The 20,145-nt window shown below is 46.0% G+C and overlaps 1 protein-coding gene across 5 annotated transcripts in view; it reads left to right on the forward strand.

Moving 5' to 3' along the window:
- The window catches only part of SIDT1 (SID1 transmembrane family member 1), an 87,140-nt gene extending 74,770 nt beyond the window's left edge, over positions 1–12,370 (forward strand). For 4 of the 5 annotated variants that reach the window (XM_021692408.1, XM_021692405.1, XM_021692406.1 and 1 more), the window contains 7 exons: positions 1,774–1,788; positions 2,854–2,930; positions 6,111–6,157; positions 9,254–9,359; positions 9,452–9,562; positions 10,506–10,619; positions 12,256–12,370. In XM_021692408.1, coding sequence (XP_021548083.1) covers positions 1,774–1,788; positions 2,854–2,930; positions 6,111–6,157; positions 9,254–9,359; positions 9,452–9,562; positions 10,506–10,619; positions 12,256–12,318 — 533 coding nt within the window. In that variant the 3' untranslated portion in view covers positions 12,319–12,370. The remainder of the gene's footprint in view (positions 1–1,773; positions 1,789–2,853; positions 2,931–6,110; positions 6,158–9,253; positions 9,360–9,451; positions 9,563–10,505; positions 10,620–12,255) is intronic. The other variant, XM_021692404.1, reaches the window with a different exon arrangement.
- The last annotated feature ends 7,775 nt before the right edge of the window (positions 12,371–20,145 follow it).

The raw sequence follows: 20,145 nt of genomic DNA on the forward strand, positions 1-20,145 counted from the left end.
GGAATTCTGGGGTCTGGGAATTCAGAATGTGGCCCAGAAGGAGAAGGAGTAGTTCCCTTGCCTGGCAGACCCTTCACTCACTGGGGAGCGAGGGCCTTTAAAATATGGCCAGGTCTGATGTACTGTATGGGGATTAACATAAGAATAAAAAAAAATAATAATAAAATAAAATATGGCCAGGTCTAAGAATGATTCTACATAAACAAGTAGCTTTAAGATTAGAAAGCTGAATAAAACAATTTTGGCAGTTTAGTTTTCCCCTTGGGCTCAGTCAGTAGATTTGTCCTTGGCGTTAACATACCCAATGTATCTTCAAGTTGCCCAGTGGAAGCATCGCTAACTGGTTGTATAGAGCATTTTGGTTGGGGGCTCTGGTCACGCCCCAACCTCTAGACTCAAAGGTGAGTGAAGTCATACAAAGTCAACTTTGAAAAGGAAAGTAATCTGAAGCACAGTTGTTCTGGCTGCTCCTGGATTCTCCCAGAGTTGGAAAAACAAACTTGAATACAGATAAATGAAACGGTAGTGACCATGAGTAATACATAGGGAGCTTTTAGTATATTTGTACCACTTTTGCCCCGTACGATTTTGCCATACTGTATTAGTTTACCTTCTTAAAAAGGAGAAATGTATTATATTATGACCATGTGGTAGTCTGGAGGGTCTCACCAGGAAAAAGATGTCACACACAAAGATGGAAGATTTAATCACAAAGGGACCATTCATTAGACAAGGTTGGGCTAGAGGAGAGTGAATGAGGTAGCCTGGCAACCTGGGGTCAGGAGGAGGAGAGCCCAAAGAACAGGGAGGGAGTGGTTACCAAAATGTGGAAGGAGAGGAAGTCACTCTGAAAGAAACAGTGACCTTCAGTTGACAGACATGGGCCAGTCTGAGGCAACCTCACAGGGAGGGCTCCAGGTGGATGAATACTCCACGCTCACTCTCCTTCCTGAGCCCCTTCAGTCTCCTGCTGGGGTTTCCCATTGTCCAAATCCATAGAGAGGGAGCAAATCCACTTACAGGGTCCTGCAGTCTGCCTCCCGGGGGGCACAGTGCAGGACAGAGGCGTAGCCAAAGTAAATGCAGGACAGCCAGTGCACAGCATCACTGAGTATGTTCAATTTCTCTACCCAGGGAGTCTTCCTCAAGTGGTCACAGATTTACCAGCGTCTAAAGGAAAATATGCCGTTCTATGGTAACAGTGGTCACAACTAAACTTAGTCCAAAGACAGAAAGTTGGGTAGTGGACAGTGGCTCAGCCAACACCAGCCTCTCTCTGCCCATTTTATAAGCTGCTTCTGCTTTCTAGAATGACATACACCCTTCTCTGTGGCCCTCAGGCCACACCTGAAAATGAACGTGGACACACGAAAGACAGCAGCGATGGGGCAGAGCATTTCATAAGGAGGACAGAAAGCCATAGAGCTACTTGCCCAGATCACAACTGTGCTAGCCGGACTAGCCGGAGAAAGGGACGGCAGGGATTGCTCATGAGAGAGGACGGAGTGCACGTTGCAAGTGGTGCCCAAAGGAGATGGGGACGACAGACGTCTGCTTCCCTCTTTGAGGAATAGTGGACTTGGGAATGTTTGAGCCGGGGCAGAAAGATTCTGTGTTCTCTGTGATGAGCAAACGTTATTTTTTTCTCAATTGGAAAAGAAAATGAAAGTCATCATTTTGAGAGAAAAACAAAATGACCAGGAGTTTACCTGTTTGGCTACCTTCTTATGTCATTTTCTTTTCTCATTTCTTCTCTGCTTCCCACTGATTCAGACGTGTCTGATTCAGGTAACGTTCAGCCACCCTTCCCAGGGTTCTCGGTTGTTTTCTTAACAAAGCCACCCGCCGGGCTGTCCTGCCAGGCTGCTCCCTGAATGCCCCTTCCAGCTTGGGCAGGATCAGTGGGGGGGGTAGAGGGTGGCAGAGAGGGGCTCAGGGGCAGGGATACACTCCAACCCAGCCTGCCCCGCACCTCTCCTGGGCTAGTGCATGGACCCACCCCTCCCCCCTCCATCCCTCAGCATATCCGGTCTAGTGAGGTCTGGTTCCACTGACCCCAGGGGTAGACGTGAAGGGGGACAGCATTCACAACAGAGCTGGGGTCCACCCTCACGGAAATGCTTGCTTTGAGCAGACCCCAGCCTTCCTGGTGATGTGTGCAAGGGTAGACAGCTCCCAGAAAGACAGCTCCACCTGCGACCCTCACTCTGTTCATACAACAATCGTAACACTTGGTGTGTTTCATCCTGTGCTTTTGAAGGACCGCATTTAAAAATTCTTTCCGTATCTTTTTCTTGCCATCTTAACTTACATCCCTTTCATTCCAGCTTCCGCACAAGTTTAGGCTTTCTGAGCATGCTTCTTAGACTTTAGGACGCTTGAGTTCAGTTCTTACTGACTTATAATCACACGGGGAAATACAGAGTAGAATTTTTGCAAGCTAAGATTCCCGTCCTCTATAGAGAGGGCACATGTTTTAAGGCAGCTTGAGGGGCCCCATTACCTCTCTGCTCTGAAGGAAACAGCACTGGAGTAAACTGTAAGCAAAGGGAATCTTAGCCGAAGGAGACCGCAGAAGGGCTGGTCAGCTGCCCAGATTATTGGTGAGCGCTTGTTACTGTATCCACCTCACCTGCCTTTCTGCAGGGCGATGCCTGGATCTCTCTTGCCTCACGGGACAGCCCCGGGGGCCGCAGGCTCTGTTTTTTAAGGCCAACATGTATTGCTGACCTGCTAGGTGTGCAAAGCATTAAGGTGAAGTCGACATCATCTTGGCCCTCCAAGCTTGGGCCATATGGGAGTATTTTGTATGACCTCTGACTCGGCCTTACCATGCAACCGTGTCATCGGCAGACTTGGGGATTTTCCGACGGGCCTCGATGGTGTTCTACACGGACTTCGTCCAGCAGTGCGGCCGGCCTCTGTACATGGTACGTGCATGCTCCGGTGTGCCTTGGCCTTCTCCCAGAGAGCCAGGGAACAGGAGGAGGGGCAGGCTCGGGGCAGACACTCAGGTTCCCTAAATCAAGAGAGCCAGATGGCCCAGGGTGGCTGAGGTCCAGTTAGGGGGAAGAAGCGTGTTATTTACTCTTCTCGCTCATGAAAAAGCAAGCTGGGATGGATCTATTTTTACACATGAAATGTTGCTAATGTATACAGAGAACATATGTGTATACATAGAAAACTACTAAACAGTGACAATTGCCGTGGGGAAGGATCAAGGCAGGGCCTCCGTGTATAAAATCATCCAAAGAGGTATGATTATTTCGCTTGGGGAAGGGAAAAGAGCACCCACTCAGTAATTGTACCAAGACAGCAGGCTCAAACCAGGCCTGTCCCAAGCAAACCGGGGCACCTCTCACTCCAGTTGCTTTCAGTAAGACCTTACGCTTTCCACATTATACATTTGTTTGATTTTTATACATTGTTTGATTTTTACAGTGGGCAAGAATATTCTTTCAAAATGATGGTTATTACTTAGTGGCTGAAATACAAGTCCTAAAAATTCACCATCATTGTTTTCAGTATATTGTACATTGCTCCACGGAACAGAGGGACTGGGGCCCTGGTCCCAGCTCTATCTCGACTCACTGGCCAGTGACCTTGGGAAGGTCACATACGTCCCTTGAGTCACTGCCCCACCCTTTACAGGGTGCTGTGACCAGAACTGGTGATGCTGTTTGGGCCTGGCACACAGGAGTTCCCTAAGTACCTGCTCATAGTTTACGATCCAAGGAAGTTTACATAAAGGAATATGAGAATATTTCAGCCCTCTAGAGCTTGGGCAGGAGCTATAGGCACTAAAAATTGAAGGGATTGAGGCTGAAGGGTTTTATTCACAGGAGAACTTAAAAATCCAGTAGGACCTGTGAGTATTTTGAGAGTTAAGCATGCTTTAGCTGTGAGCCAGGAAGAGCAATTAATGTTTTGTTTACTTGCTTACATTAAGTGACGCAGGCTGTCTTTTTTTTTTTTTTTCTAATAGACTATTTTTTTAGAGCCACTTTTTAGGATCACAAAAAAAATGGAGCAGAATGGGCGCCTGGGTGGCTCAGTTGGTTAAGTGACTGCCTTCAGCTCAGGTCATGATCCCAGGGTCCTGGGATCGAGCCCCACATCGGGCTCGCTGCTCTGCGGGAAGCCTGCTTATCCCTCTCCCACTCCCTCTGCTTGTGTTCCCTCTCTCGCTGTGTCTCTCTCTGTCAAATAAATAAAATCTTTAAAAAAAAAAAAAATGGAGCAGAAAATACAGAGATTTCCCGTCAATCCCTTCCCCCACCCATGCACAGCCTCCCCCACTATCAACACCCCCAACCAGAGCTGCACATCTGTTAGTCAGTGAGCCTACATGAACACATCATAATCATCCCAAGGCCATAGTTTACAGTTCACTCTTGCCCTTGTACATTCTTTGAGTTTTGACAAATTTGTAACGACACGATTCACCACTTTAGTATCATACAAAGTAGTTTCCCTGCCCTAAAAATCCTCTGTGCTCCACTGTACTTCCCACCACATCCCCCGCCCCGATGCCTGGCAACCACTGATCCTTTTACTGTCTCCTTAGTCTTGCCTTTGCCTGAACGTCATATAGCTGGAATAATATAGAATTTAGCCTTTTCAGATTAGCTTCTTTCACTTAATAATAGGCATTTAAGATGTCTCCATGTCTTTTCATGGCTTGGTAGCTCATTACTTTTTAGCACTGAATACTACTCCAGGTTCTCGATGCATTACTACATTTTGTTTATCCATTCACCTGTGGAAGGGCAATTTGTAACTTGGCAATTACAAATAAAGCTGCTATAAAAATTTGTGTGCAGGGGTGTCTGAATGGTTCAGTCGGTTGAGCATCTGACTCTTGATCTCAGCTCAGGTCTTGATCTCACGGTCATGAGTTCGAGCCCCACGTTGGGCTCTGCACTGGGCGTGGGACCTACTTAAAAAAAAAAATCCATGTGCAGGTTTTTGTGTGGGCCTATGTTATAAACTCCTTTGGACAAATACCTAGGAGGGCAGTTTCCCTATCATATGGCAAAAATATATTTAGTTTTCTAAGACACTGTCAAACCATCGTCCAAAGTGGCTAAACTATTTTGCATTCCCAGCAGCAATGAATGAGCATTCCACATTGTCACTGATATTTGGTGGGGCCAATGTTTTAGCCTTTCTGATAGATGGATTCATTTTTTTTTTTTAAGAATTTATTTATTTATTTGACAGAGAGAGAGACAGCGAGAGAGGGAACACAAGCAGGGGGAGTGGGAGAGGGAGAAGCAGGCTCCCCGCCGAGCAGGGAGCCCGATGCGGGGCTCGATCCCAGGACCCTGGGACCATGACCTGAGCCGAAGGCAGACGCTTAACGACAGAGCCACCCAGGCACCCCAAGATGAATTTTTTTTTTTAATGAAGATATTTCCTCCAAACCGAATGGATCACCCACAAAGACAGAGAATTGCCACTTTTAAAGAGTTGACGAGGCCATGCAAATTAAAGTATAATCAGAAACCACCAGAAGTTTTAAGTTGTATGCAAATGTGCAGGACCAGATTGTGAATTAATCTCTGTCAGAGCCATTTTCCTTTGAGATGGACCTTTCCTATTTCCCCACTACCAATGTCTTTAGTGTTGAGGCTGTGTGCTTAGAGACCAGGAGCCTGGCAGCTGCAGGGCCTCCCTGGAGCCAGAGTAATGGGTAGGAAACCAGCGCCTCCCAGGTGAGTCCCAAGAGCCGCCTCGTGGCCCACGAAGTAACACAACGCAGGGGAACACCAGGAGCAGAAAGCTTTTAACTACTCGGTCAGCTGCACACACCTCCAACCTGCTCACCAAGAAGTGGGCCCCAGGTGCCCAGCGACCCGCAACATTAGGGGGAAACAGTAAGAGTCCTGTTTACTCACCACATCGTCTTTAACGAAGTCACGTCTATTCAGTCCCAGGCCTTGCTTTTTGTTCTCATGGGGGATTAGGGTCCGAGGGCAGGTGCAGCTCTCTTAGAACCATGGAAACTCTTCCACCGGGCAGTTGTTTTCCCGTAATCGATGCTTCCCCTGTGGTAAGTTAAAAGAAAAGCAATGTGTGCAGCCTCTCATGTGATGTTTTCTTACCAGGACAGAATGGTGTTGCTCATCTTGGGGAATCTGTTTAACGGGTCCTTGTAAGTAGCCTTAGGAAGACACGTCTTTTCTCTTTGCTGATGTCTGTAACACTGTGGTTTCGCTTTCCTTGGCCGTCATTTTTATAAAGAAATCTGAAACTAAGGTGAGTGTTGGACTGTGCTTGCCCTAGGGACTTGAAAGAAAGGTATGTTTCCTCCTGCAAAGAATGCACTAAGAAGCCTAGTGTACCGACAGTGGCCTCTCCTCAAACGTTGAGTTCAGCTCATTGCATTGATGCATTGCGTTCATTTGCTCAACAAGACCAACATCAAATTTGTTATCTATGTCAACAGACTACATAGATAGTTAGATAATAGAGATTATGCCAGTAGGTGCACAAATGAAGCATAGTTTTAAATTCTTGTGAACTCTCCATAAACGCTACCCAGTAGACATTTCCCTTTCTTACTAAGTGTGGGTGTGGGTGTGGGTGTGGGTGTATGTGTGTGTGTACAAGTCTCTTTCCTATTTATTTCTTTCCCTGTAGGTCTCAATCTTCCTACGACCCCAATATCCTTCTTCTTCCTCTTTCCCTTCATTATCACCTTGGCTTTTTTTCTTCAAATGGCTTCAAAATAGAACAGTACAATAGACATATATTTTGCTATCTCTAACTATTTTATACAGCCTGTTCTCAACTTTAAAATGTGAGTAAGTGAGATATTTTATTAATCCCTAAAAAAAAAATCAGTAAGTTTAGTTGCTTTTATTCGTGCTCTTAGCTGATGTACTATAAAGGTTAGTGACCTTTGATGGAAAGATGACTCCATACCCCTGCCCCCCTTTAAGACATGAAAGGAATGGAAGAAGAGGCACACCTTCAGGGGAAGCCAGAATCTGGTCATGAGAACTCGAATCTTCTTTGGGTCATATGCTTCTGGAAAAATCTTCCCATAGTGTTGTCACCCAGGGATGACTCCGGGTAAGGTCCACACCTGTGAAGGACCCCTCCTTTACGTAGGGATACGTCAAGGTGGGTGATTCTTGGCAGTGCTCACCTGTGGTGCTCTTCTTGACCACTCTTTGAGGGCAGACCCCACAGTCCTGATGACCGTAAGACAGGGTGCTGGGTGCTGGGTGCTGGTAGGAGGAAAGGGACCAGCTGCTTGATGATGAGCAACCAACACCCATGTCCCCAGTGCTCACAATCACCTGGCTTGTCCCTGCCTCTCATGTAACCAAAACCAAACCCATCATCTGCTCACAAGACAAGGTGAATGGCCTCTCTTTTCTTACACAGGAGCTCCTTGGGCATCCAGGCCTGCAGGGATGAATGAGGTGTGATGACACACCAACACTGTGATGGCCTGGGAGGGGGTTACCTTCCTCTTTGTTCCTCCATCCTCAGTTTCTCCTGGACATTACAAGACAGGGAGTGATTTAATATGAACCTTGAATGTTATTTTAAAAGGAATCACTCTCATACAGTCATGAAGAAGAATGGTGTGTGTGTGTGTACACATATAGAGAGATGTCCGTATACATATGTAGGTACACACAGAGAATGAGAGAGAGGTAACCAAATGTGGCAAATGCTAATAATGGATGAATCTCAGTGAAAAGCTTACAAGAGTTTTGGTACATTGAAGAATTCAAATTCTGGGAGGAGGAAATTTCCTATATTATATAGAACAAAGTTGGTTGGAATACAAAGTGAACAAAAAGAGAGTCCATTAATAACAGCTTTACATTTCAAATACTTAGGAATAAACTTTGAGAGACAGAAGGACTCTTTCTGCAGAAAATTTAATTCCCTCATTAGGAGACAAAAAGGAAAAGTTAACTGAACGAGAGAGATGTTGTGACCTGGGTGGGAAGATTAACTGTTGTAAAGATATTAGTTCTCAAGTTAATGCATAAATTTTGACTTAAAATTGGAATTAATAGGATTTTATTCTGAAATTATTTTCCGACTTAGGGGCGCCTGGGTGGCTCAGTCGTTAAGCATCTGCCTTTGACTCAGGTCATGATCCCAGGGTCCTGGGATCGAGCCCCACATCGGGCTCTCTGCTCCGCGGGAAGCCTGCTTCTCCCTCTCCCATTCCCTCTGCTTGTGTTCCCTCTCTCACTGTGTCTCTCTCTGTCAAATAAATAAATAAAATCTTTTAAAAAAAGAAAAAGAAAAGAAATTATTTTCCTACTTAGCACAAAATTTCCAAAGGTCTCACAAAAGAAGATTAATGGAAGGAAGGAAGGAAGGGCAGAGGAGGACAGTGACTAGTCCAGTTTTATCCAACAGAACTTTCTGGAATGATATGAATCTTCTACACGGCATTGTCCCTTATGGTAGCTATTAGCCAAATATCATTACTAAACATTTGAAATGTGGCTAGTGTGACTGAGGCACTGAATTTTCAATTTTATTTAATTTTCATTAATTTAAATTTAATGGCCACATGTAGCTACCATATTGGGTAGTACAAGCTAGCCTAACCAGATAATCTAACATATTCTAAAATAATAACACAGTGACCCAAAATTAGAAATTAGAAACAAATTAGTGAAGCAGCATGGAGAGGATAGAAATCCAACTATGTATGTGTGTGTGTCTATATTTATTAAAAACAAGTTTTTCAAAACAAGGACATAGGAAGGGTTCTATAATAAAGAGTTTTATTGTAACTAAATAGAAATTTGGAACATGCTAAATGCTAATGCTAAACCCCAATCAAAATAAACTTTGGTATTAATTTAAAAACCATAGACAGCTAGCAAAAATTTGATAATGTGTGTCCAGCCAACTTTTGAGATAATTCTACTTCTAGTAATCTAGTCTCATGAATTAATCTTAAATGCCAAAAAAAAGAGAAAAGAAAAGCACGCTATGTCTGAAGGTATTCATTTATTCGTTGCAGTGTTCTTTAGAATAATGAAAAGCTGCAAGACATCTAGAGAGGAAAGATGATTGTGGTACATCCACTTATGGGAACTTTACAACCATCAAAAATGCCAGGTCTGAAGGAGGTGTAGTAATTTACATAGGTTAAAGTTTTTTTGAATTCCCCTCCTCCCCAAAATACAAGTGGGGAGTGAAGCAGCCAAGAATGTTACAAATCCACCTTTATGCCTACAAAGTCATTCCTCCTTACCCTCAGCGCGCTCTATGGACTGATCTATCGGCCCAGGGACTTTGCTTCCTACATGCTGGGGATCTTCATCTGTAACCTGCTGCTCTATCTGGCCTTTTACATCATCATGAAGGTAAGAGTGGGCGCTGGGGGCCCCCCCACTGGCAGCCCGGGGCCCTGCACAAGCCGTACCCCAGCGTGGCGACATCTGCTTCCCACCCACAGCTTCGCAGCTCAGAGAAGCTCCTCCCGACCCCGCTCCTCTGCATCGTGGCCACTGTTGTGATGTGGGCCACCTCGCTGTACTTTTTCTTCCAGAAACCCAGCAGCTGGGAGGTAAGAAGGCAGTTTTCTTTGCAAAGAAAATGTTCTCCCTTCATCTTGCCTTTTGGACCTTCCTACCTCCCTCTCTTCGAGTGCGTGTGGCTGTTTGTCTTTGAAATGAAAGCTTTCTCTAAAAGGGATGGTATTTCCTATCCATGCATAAACGGCACGCGGTCCTCACCGTCAGGGCAGCGCCTCGTCGACGTGGGGGCCCTCCAGACGCGGCAGAATTGATCTTCACTATGTGTTGTAGGACGATCCTCCCCCCGGTGGATGTTTAACGTGTGCAAAAACCTTGATGCGTGTGTGTTCTTCTCATAATCCACATCCATAAACAGATCCCCAGCTGCCGGTGTTTATAAACCTGCGGCATAGAGAGGAGAGCTGAGGCCTAGGAAACCAGGGCTATACCCAGGAGCAAACAGGAAGCCTCAGCTCTCCACCGCCACAATCAATCAACTAGAACATTTTCATCACTCCAGAAAGCAAGCCTGCGCCCATTAGCCGTCGCTCCCCACTTCTCCCTCATGCCTTAGCCATAGGCAACCACTAGTCTCTCTTCTGTCTCTGTAGCTCTGCCTGTTCTGAACATATCATATCCATGGGTCATACAACATGTGCCTTTGAGTCTGGCTTAGGCATTCATCCATGGGGTAGCACGTATCCATAGCCATCTCTTTTTACTGCTGAATAACACTCCGTTGTGTGGAGACAGCACGTCTCCTCTATAATCAGCTGATGGACTTTTGGATTGTTTCCGCTCTTTGGCTCTTACGAACGCTGCCGCGGTGAACATCATGTACGAGTTTTCACGTGGACTCAGGTTTTCTTGGAAGCTCGCTTTTGGAGCCAGGCATCTAATCTAGTAGCCTTTTTGTAGCTTTCTGGACGTTCAGCCCTCTAAACAGTTGAACTGTGGGAATGCTCACTCACGTCCTGCCTCGCCTTCCTCCAGGACACCCCAGCTGAATCCCGGGAGAGGAACCGGGAGTGTATCCTGCTGGATTTCTTTGATGACCATGACATCTGGCACTTCCTCTCTGCCACTGCCCTGTTTTTCTCATTCTTGGTGAGTTTATAAATACCTTTTTTTTTTTTTTTAAGAAATATACATTTTTAAAAAAGATTTTATTCATTTATTTGAGAGAGAGTGAGCGAGAGAGAAATGGAGCAGGGGGGAGAGGCAGAGGGAGAGGGAGAAGCAGACTCCCTGCTGAGCAGGGAGCCCAACTCGGGACTCAATCCCAGGACCCTGAGATCATGACCTGAGTGGAAGGCAGATGTTTAACCTTCTGAGCCACCCAGGCACCCCTAAAAATACCTTTTTGTTAATTTCTTCTTTCTTCACATCCCATACTTTTTTTTGTTTCTTTTTTCCCCTCTTCCTTACCCTTTTGTATTTCTCTTGAACTTCCCTTTCTGATTCCTCAATGTAATTCAATATACAGACTATTTTATTTCTTCTCCTTCAGTTAGATCTTTATTTTCGTTTTCCTTTTACTCTCCAATATTTTAAGACAGAGTGACAAAATGATTTTTCTTAAATGGCACAACGCCTGGGCTGAATTGGTTGTTAGAACTCACATGCCCTGAATCGCCCCAGGAATCACTTTTGGCATTCACTCACATTTGGGTAACATACTTGTGCTACCCTCACATTCCTCCTCCTCTACCAGTCTCACTGAATATCTTACAGATATTTTACAAATTCCTAGAGCTCTCAGGAGATCCGCCCAGGCCCCTCTGCTGCTTCTCACCCAGCCGGCCCCAGATCTCTCCTGAAATCCCTCCATTTCTTTTGGCCCAAACACCTTTCCAGAAGCTATGCATGGCCTAACAACCTTGAATGATCACTCCTGGCATCCTTTCATCCTCACTTAGAGACTTTTCCAAATTAAAAGTCTGCGATGCCTGGACACGGATTCAGCTGGCAAGTAACAACGCGGCGAGACCTGTGCTCCCTGCGCTGCCGCCGCTCAGCCTCGAGAGTGGAGCGGGGCTGCCCCCTCGTGACCATCCGGGGAAGCTCAACAATCCTCCTAAACCTCGTTCCTCGTGACTTTTATTTCTGATAAACACTTTCATTAGAGAGACAGACAACAAAAGGGGAGTGAAAGTTTCCACGTGAAGAGAGCGGTGGTAGAGGGAACTAAAAATGGAGGAGGGGGTGTGCATTTCTTGTATAGCAATACTCTACGCAACAAGACTTCCTTTCCTCTAGATCTTAAGCCCAATGTCCCCTTCTAAGTTATGACTTCCCTGGCCACCCTATCAGCACTTTTTTACCTTTCCCCAGCCCATACTTCCTGTGTTCCCTCCATAGTCTAATTTTCGTTACTGTTTATTACGTGTTACTACCTCGTACACTGTACCTAGCACACCTCACTAGCATGCTACACGTATTTGCTCATGTCTGAAGCTGTCTCTCAAATGTAAGCTCCAGGACGGTAGGGAGTTTTGTCTCTTGTGTTCCAAACTGTATCTCTGGCATTTAGAATAGCACATAATAGACCCTTGATAAACATTTGAATTAATTAATACGTGAACTATGTAATCCTAATAATCGCCTGTAGAGAGCGCTGCGTTGCAGAAAGCTGTAGGGGACAGAAAGGCAAGTAAGGGCGCCGGTCGCGTCAGCCTGTGTGAGTCTCAGGGAGAAAGTAGCGGCTGACCCTGGCTTCATCTCTCTGTCCCTCTCGTTCCAGGTTCTGTTAACCCTGGATGATGACCTGGATGTGGTCCACAGAGACCAGATCCCTGTCTTCTGAGCCTCCAGCTTTAAGAGAGGGAGAGGGAGCAGTCGATCTAGGTGCTGTTTCATGAAAATACAGGGACCAAAAAAAAAAAAAGAAAATACAGGGACTGCTGCAAAGTCACCACTGCCAAGTACTCCACTCCCGCTCTGTCAAGTCAGCTCTGCACACATTTCCATAGGAAGGAGAGGGGCTGGAGGGAGACTCTAGTCTGCCAGAAGGGGGGCAGAGGGAAGCCACGGGTATGGCCAGAGGCAAGCCCTGAAGAGTCAAGAGACCCCCATCCCCTCCCGTGTGCAGCCCTGAGCTAGACGTGGACAAAAGCTGCATCAAAGTCAACTCACTGTCTCGAGACCCCTCCCACCCTCACCCGACATTTGCCAGCAAGGGCAGGCGACGCTGCACGCTTCATCCAGCTGCCTCCAGGCCCCGAGAGGCCAGCAGCTTGGGTCTCCTGCCCAGACACTTTAGGGGGGGCCCCTCTGCACCTCCACTACATCTGCTGCTCTAGACATCCCAGAGCACCAGCTCGCTCCTCTGAGGTCCAGGGATGACGCAGATTTCTCAGAGTCTGGTGGAGGGCTGAACCCAAACCCCTACCCAACTGGGATAGATATTTTAGCAGGACCAGCCAGTCACCTCCTTGGAAGGAAGGCTGTATGTGTCCCCCAGGTTCCTGACCCCATTAGAAGGGCTGTGGATTGGGCTTTGTCACACACTTGTCCTCACAGGTGACTGTCTCTGGGACCAAGGCTTGGGTGCTTACCTACTTCTTAGTGTCTTCATCTCACCCCTGTGGGCTGACCCCACAACTCAGGCTTCGCTTTCTTGGGAAGGCCCTGTTACCCCCTCAGCTCCAAGGCAGAAGGGGAAACAGGAGAAACTCTTCTAGCAGCAGGAGTGAGAGGAACGACCAACAGGGCTGACAGACTGGCAACATCAGCATCAAGCAAACAGACCTCACCCTAAGGACATGGGCTCCTGGGGCAAATGCAGCAAAGGCGAAATTGCTTCCTCATGCCTCCAATTCAGACAGCTCAATTCTGTGCCCACGTCACCTGTGGAGAATAAACAATTGCTCTAACCAGAGGCACTGCACTGGGGGTCCTCCACCACCGACCAAGCCCCCTACCTGGCACTTTATGCTGATCAGGGGCTCCAGATTTTCTCCCTGAAGTTCTCTAGAAGTAACTCTCGGGGTGAACACATTTTACTCATCCTCCTGAGTTGTGAAGAGCAAGCCGATTGAGGATTGTCTTTTGGTTGCACCTGATTCTCATTCTCTCCCCCAGTAAAGTGTTGCAGAGCTCAGCATCCCACTTCACTCACGCTGTCTGGCAATTCTGCTCCTGACAAGCCCCATTTGGACCAAGCACCCTCATTACCTGGAGTAAGATGTAATCAGAAAATAGACATATGAATGTGTACCCCATATATATTTGCCTGTGAAACTAAAGTCACCTGTCACCTCTGTTTTCCTGATCGTTCATTAGAGAAATGGATAATATTAAAAAATATATATTATTCTGTCTCTAAAATATTTGCATAATGTTCAAAATCACATTTTGGAAGTTTGAAAAGTTTAAAAACACAAAGATGCTTTTAAAGAAGCTTTTTATGATTTGTTTTTCTAAAATGCCCCCAAATTCATATTTGGTTTTCTGCTCTTTATTCCTTAGAAACTGTTGGCTTCCATAGGCCACACGAAGGCCACCTATTAAATGGTGGTGTTAGTCTAACATCTAAAACAGATTTCAAATCTGTTTAACTATGGCGTATTTGATCTAATTCTTTTATTTTAGTGCACTGATGGTTTCAAATCAAAAAAAAAAAAAAAAAAAAAAGGTGCACTAAGGAAATATGGACAAAGTCTGTTCGAGTGGCCCAAAGTGAATAAACCGTGACATGCGTTACCCGTGCAGTCGCTTATTTGGGGAATGTGTCTGTGGGAATGGGGCGGGGCTCTGAAAAGGGGGGGGGGCTGCCGTGTTCTTGACTGTTTTCCCATCATGTCTGTATTGTGCTGTAAACCCACACACTGTGGTCAGTTCTCTTCGCCGCCGCAGGACTGAAAACGCAGACCAAGCCTGCTGTTAGAGCTGTCAATTCTAAACATACTTGGGGCTAGTTCTTTCTACCGTGCCCCAGCGCCGCGGCCGGAGGACATGAGAAAGTCATCCGACTGCATCCGTGGGGTTGATAGGAATGGGGGGGCGGAGGGGGGCAACCGGAGCCTTTCACAGCCGAATGGCCCCCCGTCCCCAGGTAGTGCAATGCCCATGCGGCTTGCGCCTGCGCTCACGGACATTGCACTTTAAAAGAGAAGCGAAGGTAATTCTGAAGGCCAAGTTCAGCAAGAGGGTAACCGGAGAAAACAGCCACGGTGAAGAGGCTTTTGGCCGAGCAGGCACAGAAGTAATCAGAGCCGGTCAGCGGGATCAGGACAGAGGTGTGGCGGCCAGAGGAGCAAAGCCATGCACATAAAAAAATGACCTCTTCACACCTCTGACGAATGCTGGAGGGGCAAGCCCACCTGTTGACGTTGCATGGTTGAGGGATTAGTCCGGTTTTATTTTAGCAGCAGGAGAAGCCGGTGGAAAGCCAGAGTCCATCTGGGGAAGGGACTTTCCGTGACTGAAGGCACTCACCCAGCCAGCTCCCCGGGCCAGAGAAAGCAGCAGCCGCTTCCTTCATAGCTCCGAGCAGCCACCAGAATGTTCTGTGGGGTCACCAAACAAATGTGTCAGAGAACCCAGCGACATCCAGATGTTTCTCATTCTGGGAGATAGTGTCTCTTGGTAAAGCTTGGGAGAAAGGGAGAAACAAAGATAAACATTATTCATGGAAGGAACGGTGGAGTCTGAGAAAGATGCTGGAGTCTGATTTTAGACCAAATATGTTCACATGCTTGCTATGTGACCTGGGGCAAGTCGCTGGAGCTCTCTGATCCTCTCCTGTCACGTCCGCTACGTGAGGGAGACAGAAGTGGAGAGGTGCAGAGCCCCGAGGGTAGTGTGGGGACAGAAGGGGGTGTCACGCACCCCACCCCTCGTGAACCCCACAGAGGGGCAGCCTGTCCACCAGGCTGGCCTCTCTCCCCTCTAGGGGCTCTCCATTGACACCCGCTGTTCCGTTTCCTGTCCTCAGTTCCAGGAGGCCCGGAAGGGCTTTGCGGGGGGCTCTTTGCCTTCAGAGATACTGTCCAGAGATACCAAACCTCCCAGCCCCGGGGCCCCCTTGCCCTTTATTGCTGCACGTCACTGCCTCTGGCCCTTAATACTCTTACTCCAACCCAGATGAAAAATCACTACCAAAGCTACAGCCAAGTGGAAAACCCGGCTCTCTGTGTCACCCCTCATTACAGCCATCTCGGCCCCGGGAATCTGCAAGAAACCTGGATTTTCTCCTTTCTCGAGTAGCAGTTCCTACCGTGGTTCAGGGAATGCCCTGTGCAAATGCTCCCCCCACTCTCCCTGTCCCGTCACCAAATGCCCTGTGGGGAATGGATGTTCAGCCCACATGAAGGGGGCTTCGGCCTGTGGGAAACAGAACTGGTCCCAGAAAGAAGCAGGAGAAGCCCACCCAGGTTTTGAAATGACTGATACCGCTGGTGAAACTAAGGAAGAGCATTATGAGTAAAGATATGATCTGCCTCTGCCTGAAGCAACGTAAAAGCCTTGTTTCGCATGATTCTGCCCAGTTTATGGTAGGTTTTTTGTGGTGGTTGTTAACGCTGTTTGGTGGAGACAGGATATATTGTGTGACTAGGTTTTAATGTCCCCTCAATATTAAAGCACCATCGTCAATGAGGTAAAGTGCCTGCTAAACCTTAGGCCTTAACACACATGAATTCAAATAAGCTTCGCAGGACTTGCAGATCAGCCTTCACCGTGAGTTTCTAAAAGGGCCATAGTAATAGTTTTGCTTGGACGGGACTCCTCTGTGAGAAGAGACCCCTACTCTGTGAACTCCAAGGGCGGACTTTTTAACAGGTTTCCTTCAAATGTGGTCTTGCTGTTCTTATTGAAACACAAGGAAGACTAAATGGTTACCACTGTTCACATAGAATTACCCGTTATTCTCCCAATCTCAGGGAAATGGACTCTACCCGCTTCCTAAATATCCCTAGAGTAGGAGATTTCATCATTTTCCCTGAACTTCAATTTTTAAAAAATTCCTTGGCTCTATCCTTTGTCCTTTTCATTACCCTAAAGTTTTTATCATCTCAGATTTACCCATCTCAGTGGTGATGAAAAATAATTAACCACCATATTTTAACATAGAATAGCCTTGAAGTCGTATCACATCTCAGTCAAGGGCTAAATAAAGTCTAGGTGTTTTATCTCTTGTTCAGCACTATAGTTTTGATTTAAATACTTTTTTTTTTTAAAGATTTTATTTATTTATTTGACAGAGAGGTAGAGAGCACAAGTAGGCAGAGAGAGAGGGAGAAGCAGACTCTCCACTGAGCAGGGAGCCTGATGCGGGGCTCGATCCCAGGACCCCGGGATCATGACCTGAGCCGAAGGCAGCCGCTTGACTGACTGAGCCACCCAGGCACCCCTAGTTTTGATTCAAAAAATTAGAGATTCAAACCGTGAAAGATTTTCAAGTCAGGACAAAAGAAGTCTAACACCCAAGCCCACTATGGCTCACTCTTGGGCCCTCCTCTGCCCTATCTTCCCACATTCTTTATGAATTAGGACCCTAAGTCATTTTTAAATGACTATCGAGGTATCCGAAACAACTCAAAAGCTCTCTATAACATTGCCATCACAGAAAAAAGTTGATTTGCATTTTATGATTTTTATTATGTTGCCTATCCAAGCCTTTCATAAGGCTCAGTACCCAGTCCTAGGCAGGCCCCTTCAGGGAAGAGGACAAATTCAAACCTGAGGTTCACTCTGCTTCTCTCTCAACATAGGACACCTGATAAAGTAACCTAATTTTCAGGGGATCCATTTCTCTTTTAACCTCTCCTTCCTCACCTATTCTCTGTCCACTTACATAGAATCTGAAATACTGCTTTGGCTAATAGTCAAGAAGTACATAGGCCAGGCTCTGTGAGGAGCTGGATGCAGCAGTGGGCAAAACACACAGTCTCTTCCATCACAGGGAAGAGTCACTTGTGGTCCAAAAGGGAAGATGGACATGAAGCACATCCTCACAATTTGTCAGTTATAAGTGGGCCAAGTGCTCCAACAAGAGAGTGGCCTTCTGAGAATCTTACCATTAGACGCAAAGCAGAAAAAATTCCAAATAAGTATCAGCAATTTTTATCCCCAGATGTGAAGCCCTAAACTTGCTGCTGATACAACATAGCATTTCTCCTGCTTGAACTGACCATGTCCAATTTTTCATAAGGAAAATGAAAGTCCCAATTTTGATCTTAGCGGAGAACAGAGACCCAGAGAGAGAGAGTTGGAGTGGGGATCCTCTCAATCCATCCTCGAGGAAGCAAAAATTGCTCCAGCTCCCTAATTCTGAGGAACTGCAATGACCCATCCCTGCTGGAGGACAAGCAGGAGACTGAGCTTTTCCATCTGCCCTTTTAGTGGGGTCTTGCTGTTGGAAACCATTGTCTTCCCACCTCTAGCCCTAGAACATTAGAGTCGGCAGAACGGATCGTTAAAACAGCAAACATTTGTCATCGTGTATCGTATCAAGAGTTTTATATACATTACCACCTTTAATCCTGAACACCCCCCCACACACACACAACCCACCCCCCACCCTACCCCTGTGAAGTAGGCGCTGTTACTACATTTGCCAGATGGGGAAACCGACACTTAAGTCACTGTTGACTAGATGAAGTGAATGGTGCAGAAACCTGGATTCACAGCCCAAAAGGAGTAGCTTAGGTAAAGAGACCAGAGAAAGGGAAGACCGATTGTGTTGTAAGGCAGGCTCTACTCTCATGTATGCATGTATCTATATGTGCAAACCACATAGCCTAGAATTATGTAACTATTGAACACATTAACAAAAAGAGAAGGTTTCAGCAAAATTCAGAAGGTGTGTATCTCTTATATAAACCCGAATAACAATGAAACCTACCGTGCCTTGCGAAAGCCAACCGATAAAACCACGGCTTTGGATCACTTTGGCCCTCTTAAACTGGAACGGCTGGATTCACGGGAGGGCCGTTGCTTCAGTCTCTGAGTTTGTAACGTTAAAAACCAAAGTCCATTTTATAAATTCAGTGATCGTACTTGGCAAAGGGCTACAGGCCCAATGATCCATTTTAAATTAAAATACATGCAGCATAAGGTGTCAGGTTTCCACTGGAAGCCTGCTGGTTCAGAAACAAAATTAACAATGGAGCGAAAGCACAGGAAGGTAGAGGGTTTCTATTTCCTAAAAAACATTCACAGACTCAAAAAATCGCCAAGTCAAAAAGTCCTCCAAAGCTGCCTCTCAGACTGATCTATGCTGGTCCAATAGATCAGGCAGAATCCACCACTCCTGTCAGTGGCTGAACCATCTTCCGACGTGGGGACGGGGCCCAGCTCTCCCCTCCTAGAAGAGAGTGGTTTCATCTCACCAAACTGAGGCTGAGGAACTAGCCTGCATTGAACTGGGGAATCAGAATTCTCCACTGGAAGTACAATGACAGTAGTGGTAAATGTTTTTAAATGTGTCCTGAAATAAAACCAAAAAAGAACATGACTTAGTTTGAAACACTGATATACTGACCAATTTTCTTCTACCCTAAGCTGTCTGCTGGGCTTTTATATATATATTATTTATATTTAATGTGAATTTGCACGTTTGCCACTCAGCAGCATTTAAAAAAAAATGGGATTTAGCCTAATTGAATCATGAGTTCCCAGAAAACTTCCCTGAAGCGGCAAGTTCTCCACCATCACAATTTGGCTTCAGCCTCTTTCCAAACCACAGATCTGAATATGATTAAGACAACGTACAAAAACAAAACCTGACCTGCCCAGCCCAAACTTAGTTAAAGGCTGGATTTTCATTATCTTCCCCCAAATCTGTAGCTTACCAGATCGGGAGAACATCGGTGGCACATTGATAACCAGTGAACCAACCTACCAGACTTCCGAACTTAAGTAGGCAGCAAATTAGCATTATCTCCCTAATTTCTCACAGAAAGAAGAAGAGGTCAAGGGGCTGTTGACATTGACCAACAAACTGTATTCTAGTGTTCCCTGCATTTCAGTGTCATGGGTAAGGGATAAAGAAATGAGGAAGGTGCTGGAAAATAATTGGCCACTTTACATTCCAATATTCCTTTGCAACTGTGTGAAAACACTTTCAAATATCAAACTTCATTTGTCCCTCATGTGAACCCTGTGAGGTAGGGTAGATAACGTTCCAACAAATTAACTATGATGCAGAGACGTTAAACCGCTTGCCCAAAGTCACGCAACCAGGGAACAGGAGCCAGATACAAAATACTGCCATTTCCTTTTCTTTTTCTAAAGAATGACAGTAAAACAGCTTTTAGATTTTACCGATTCAAGAAATTGACCAAGAGAAAACCAACGTCAGTTCAGACTTCTGCAGAGTTTTTTCTTAACCTTTTTCTAGGCGCGTATAAACTATATTACATAACACACATGCACACGCACGTGCACCAACGTAACCATCACCCACCCTGAGATACGTGTCCCACATCCTTTGGCCTGATCCAAGTCAAATCCCTGCCCCAGAGGTAACCACTGTTCTGGCTTTTCTCTGTATAGACGAATTTTGCATGTTCTTGAACTTCATATACATGGAATTATGCAGTATATGCTCCTTCTCGCCTGGCTTCTGTCATTCAATATGATATCTGTGAAATTCATTCATGTGTATCAACACCTTTTTGTGAATATT

Source organism: Neomonachus schauinslandi, chromosome 1 (assembly GCF_002201575.2).
Source record: "Neomonachus schauinslandi chromosome 1, ASM220157v2, whole genome shotgun sequence".
In the NCBI taxonomy this organism is placed as follows: Eukaryota; Metazoa; Chordata; class Mammalia; order Carnivora; family Phocidae; genus Neomonachus; species Neomonachus schauinslandi.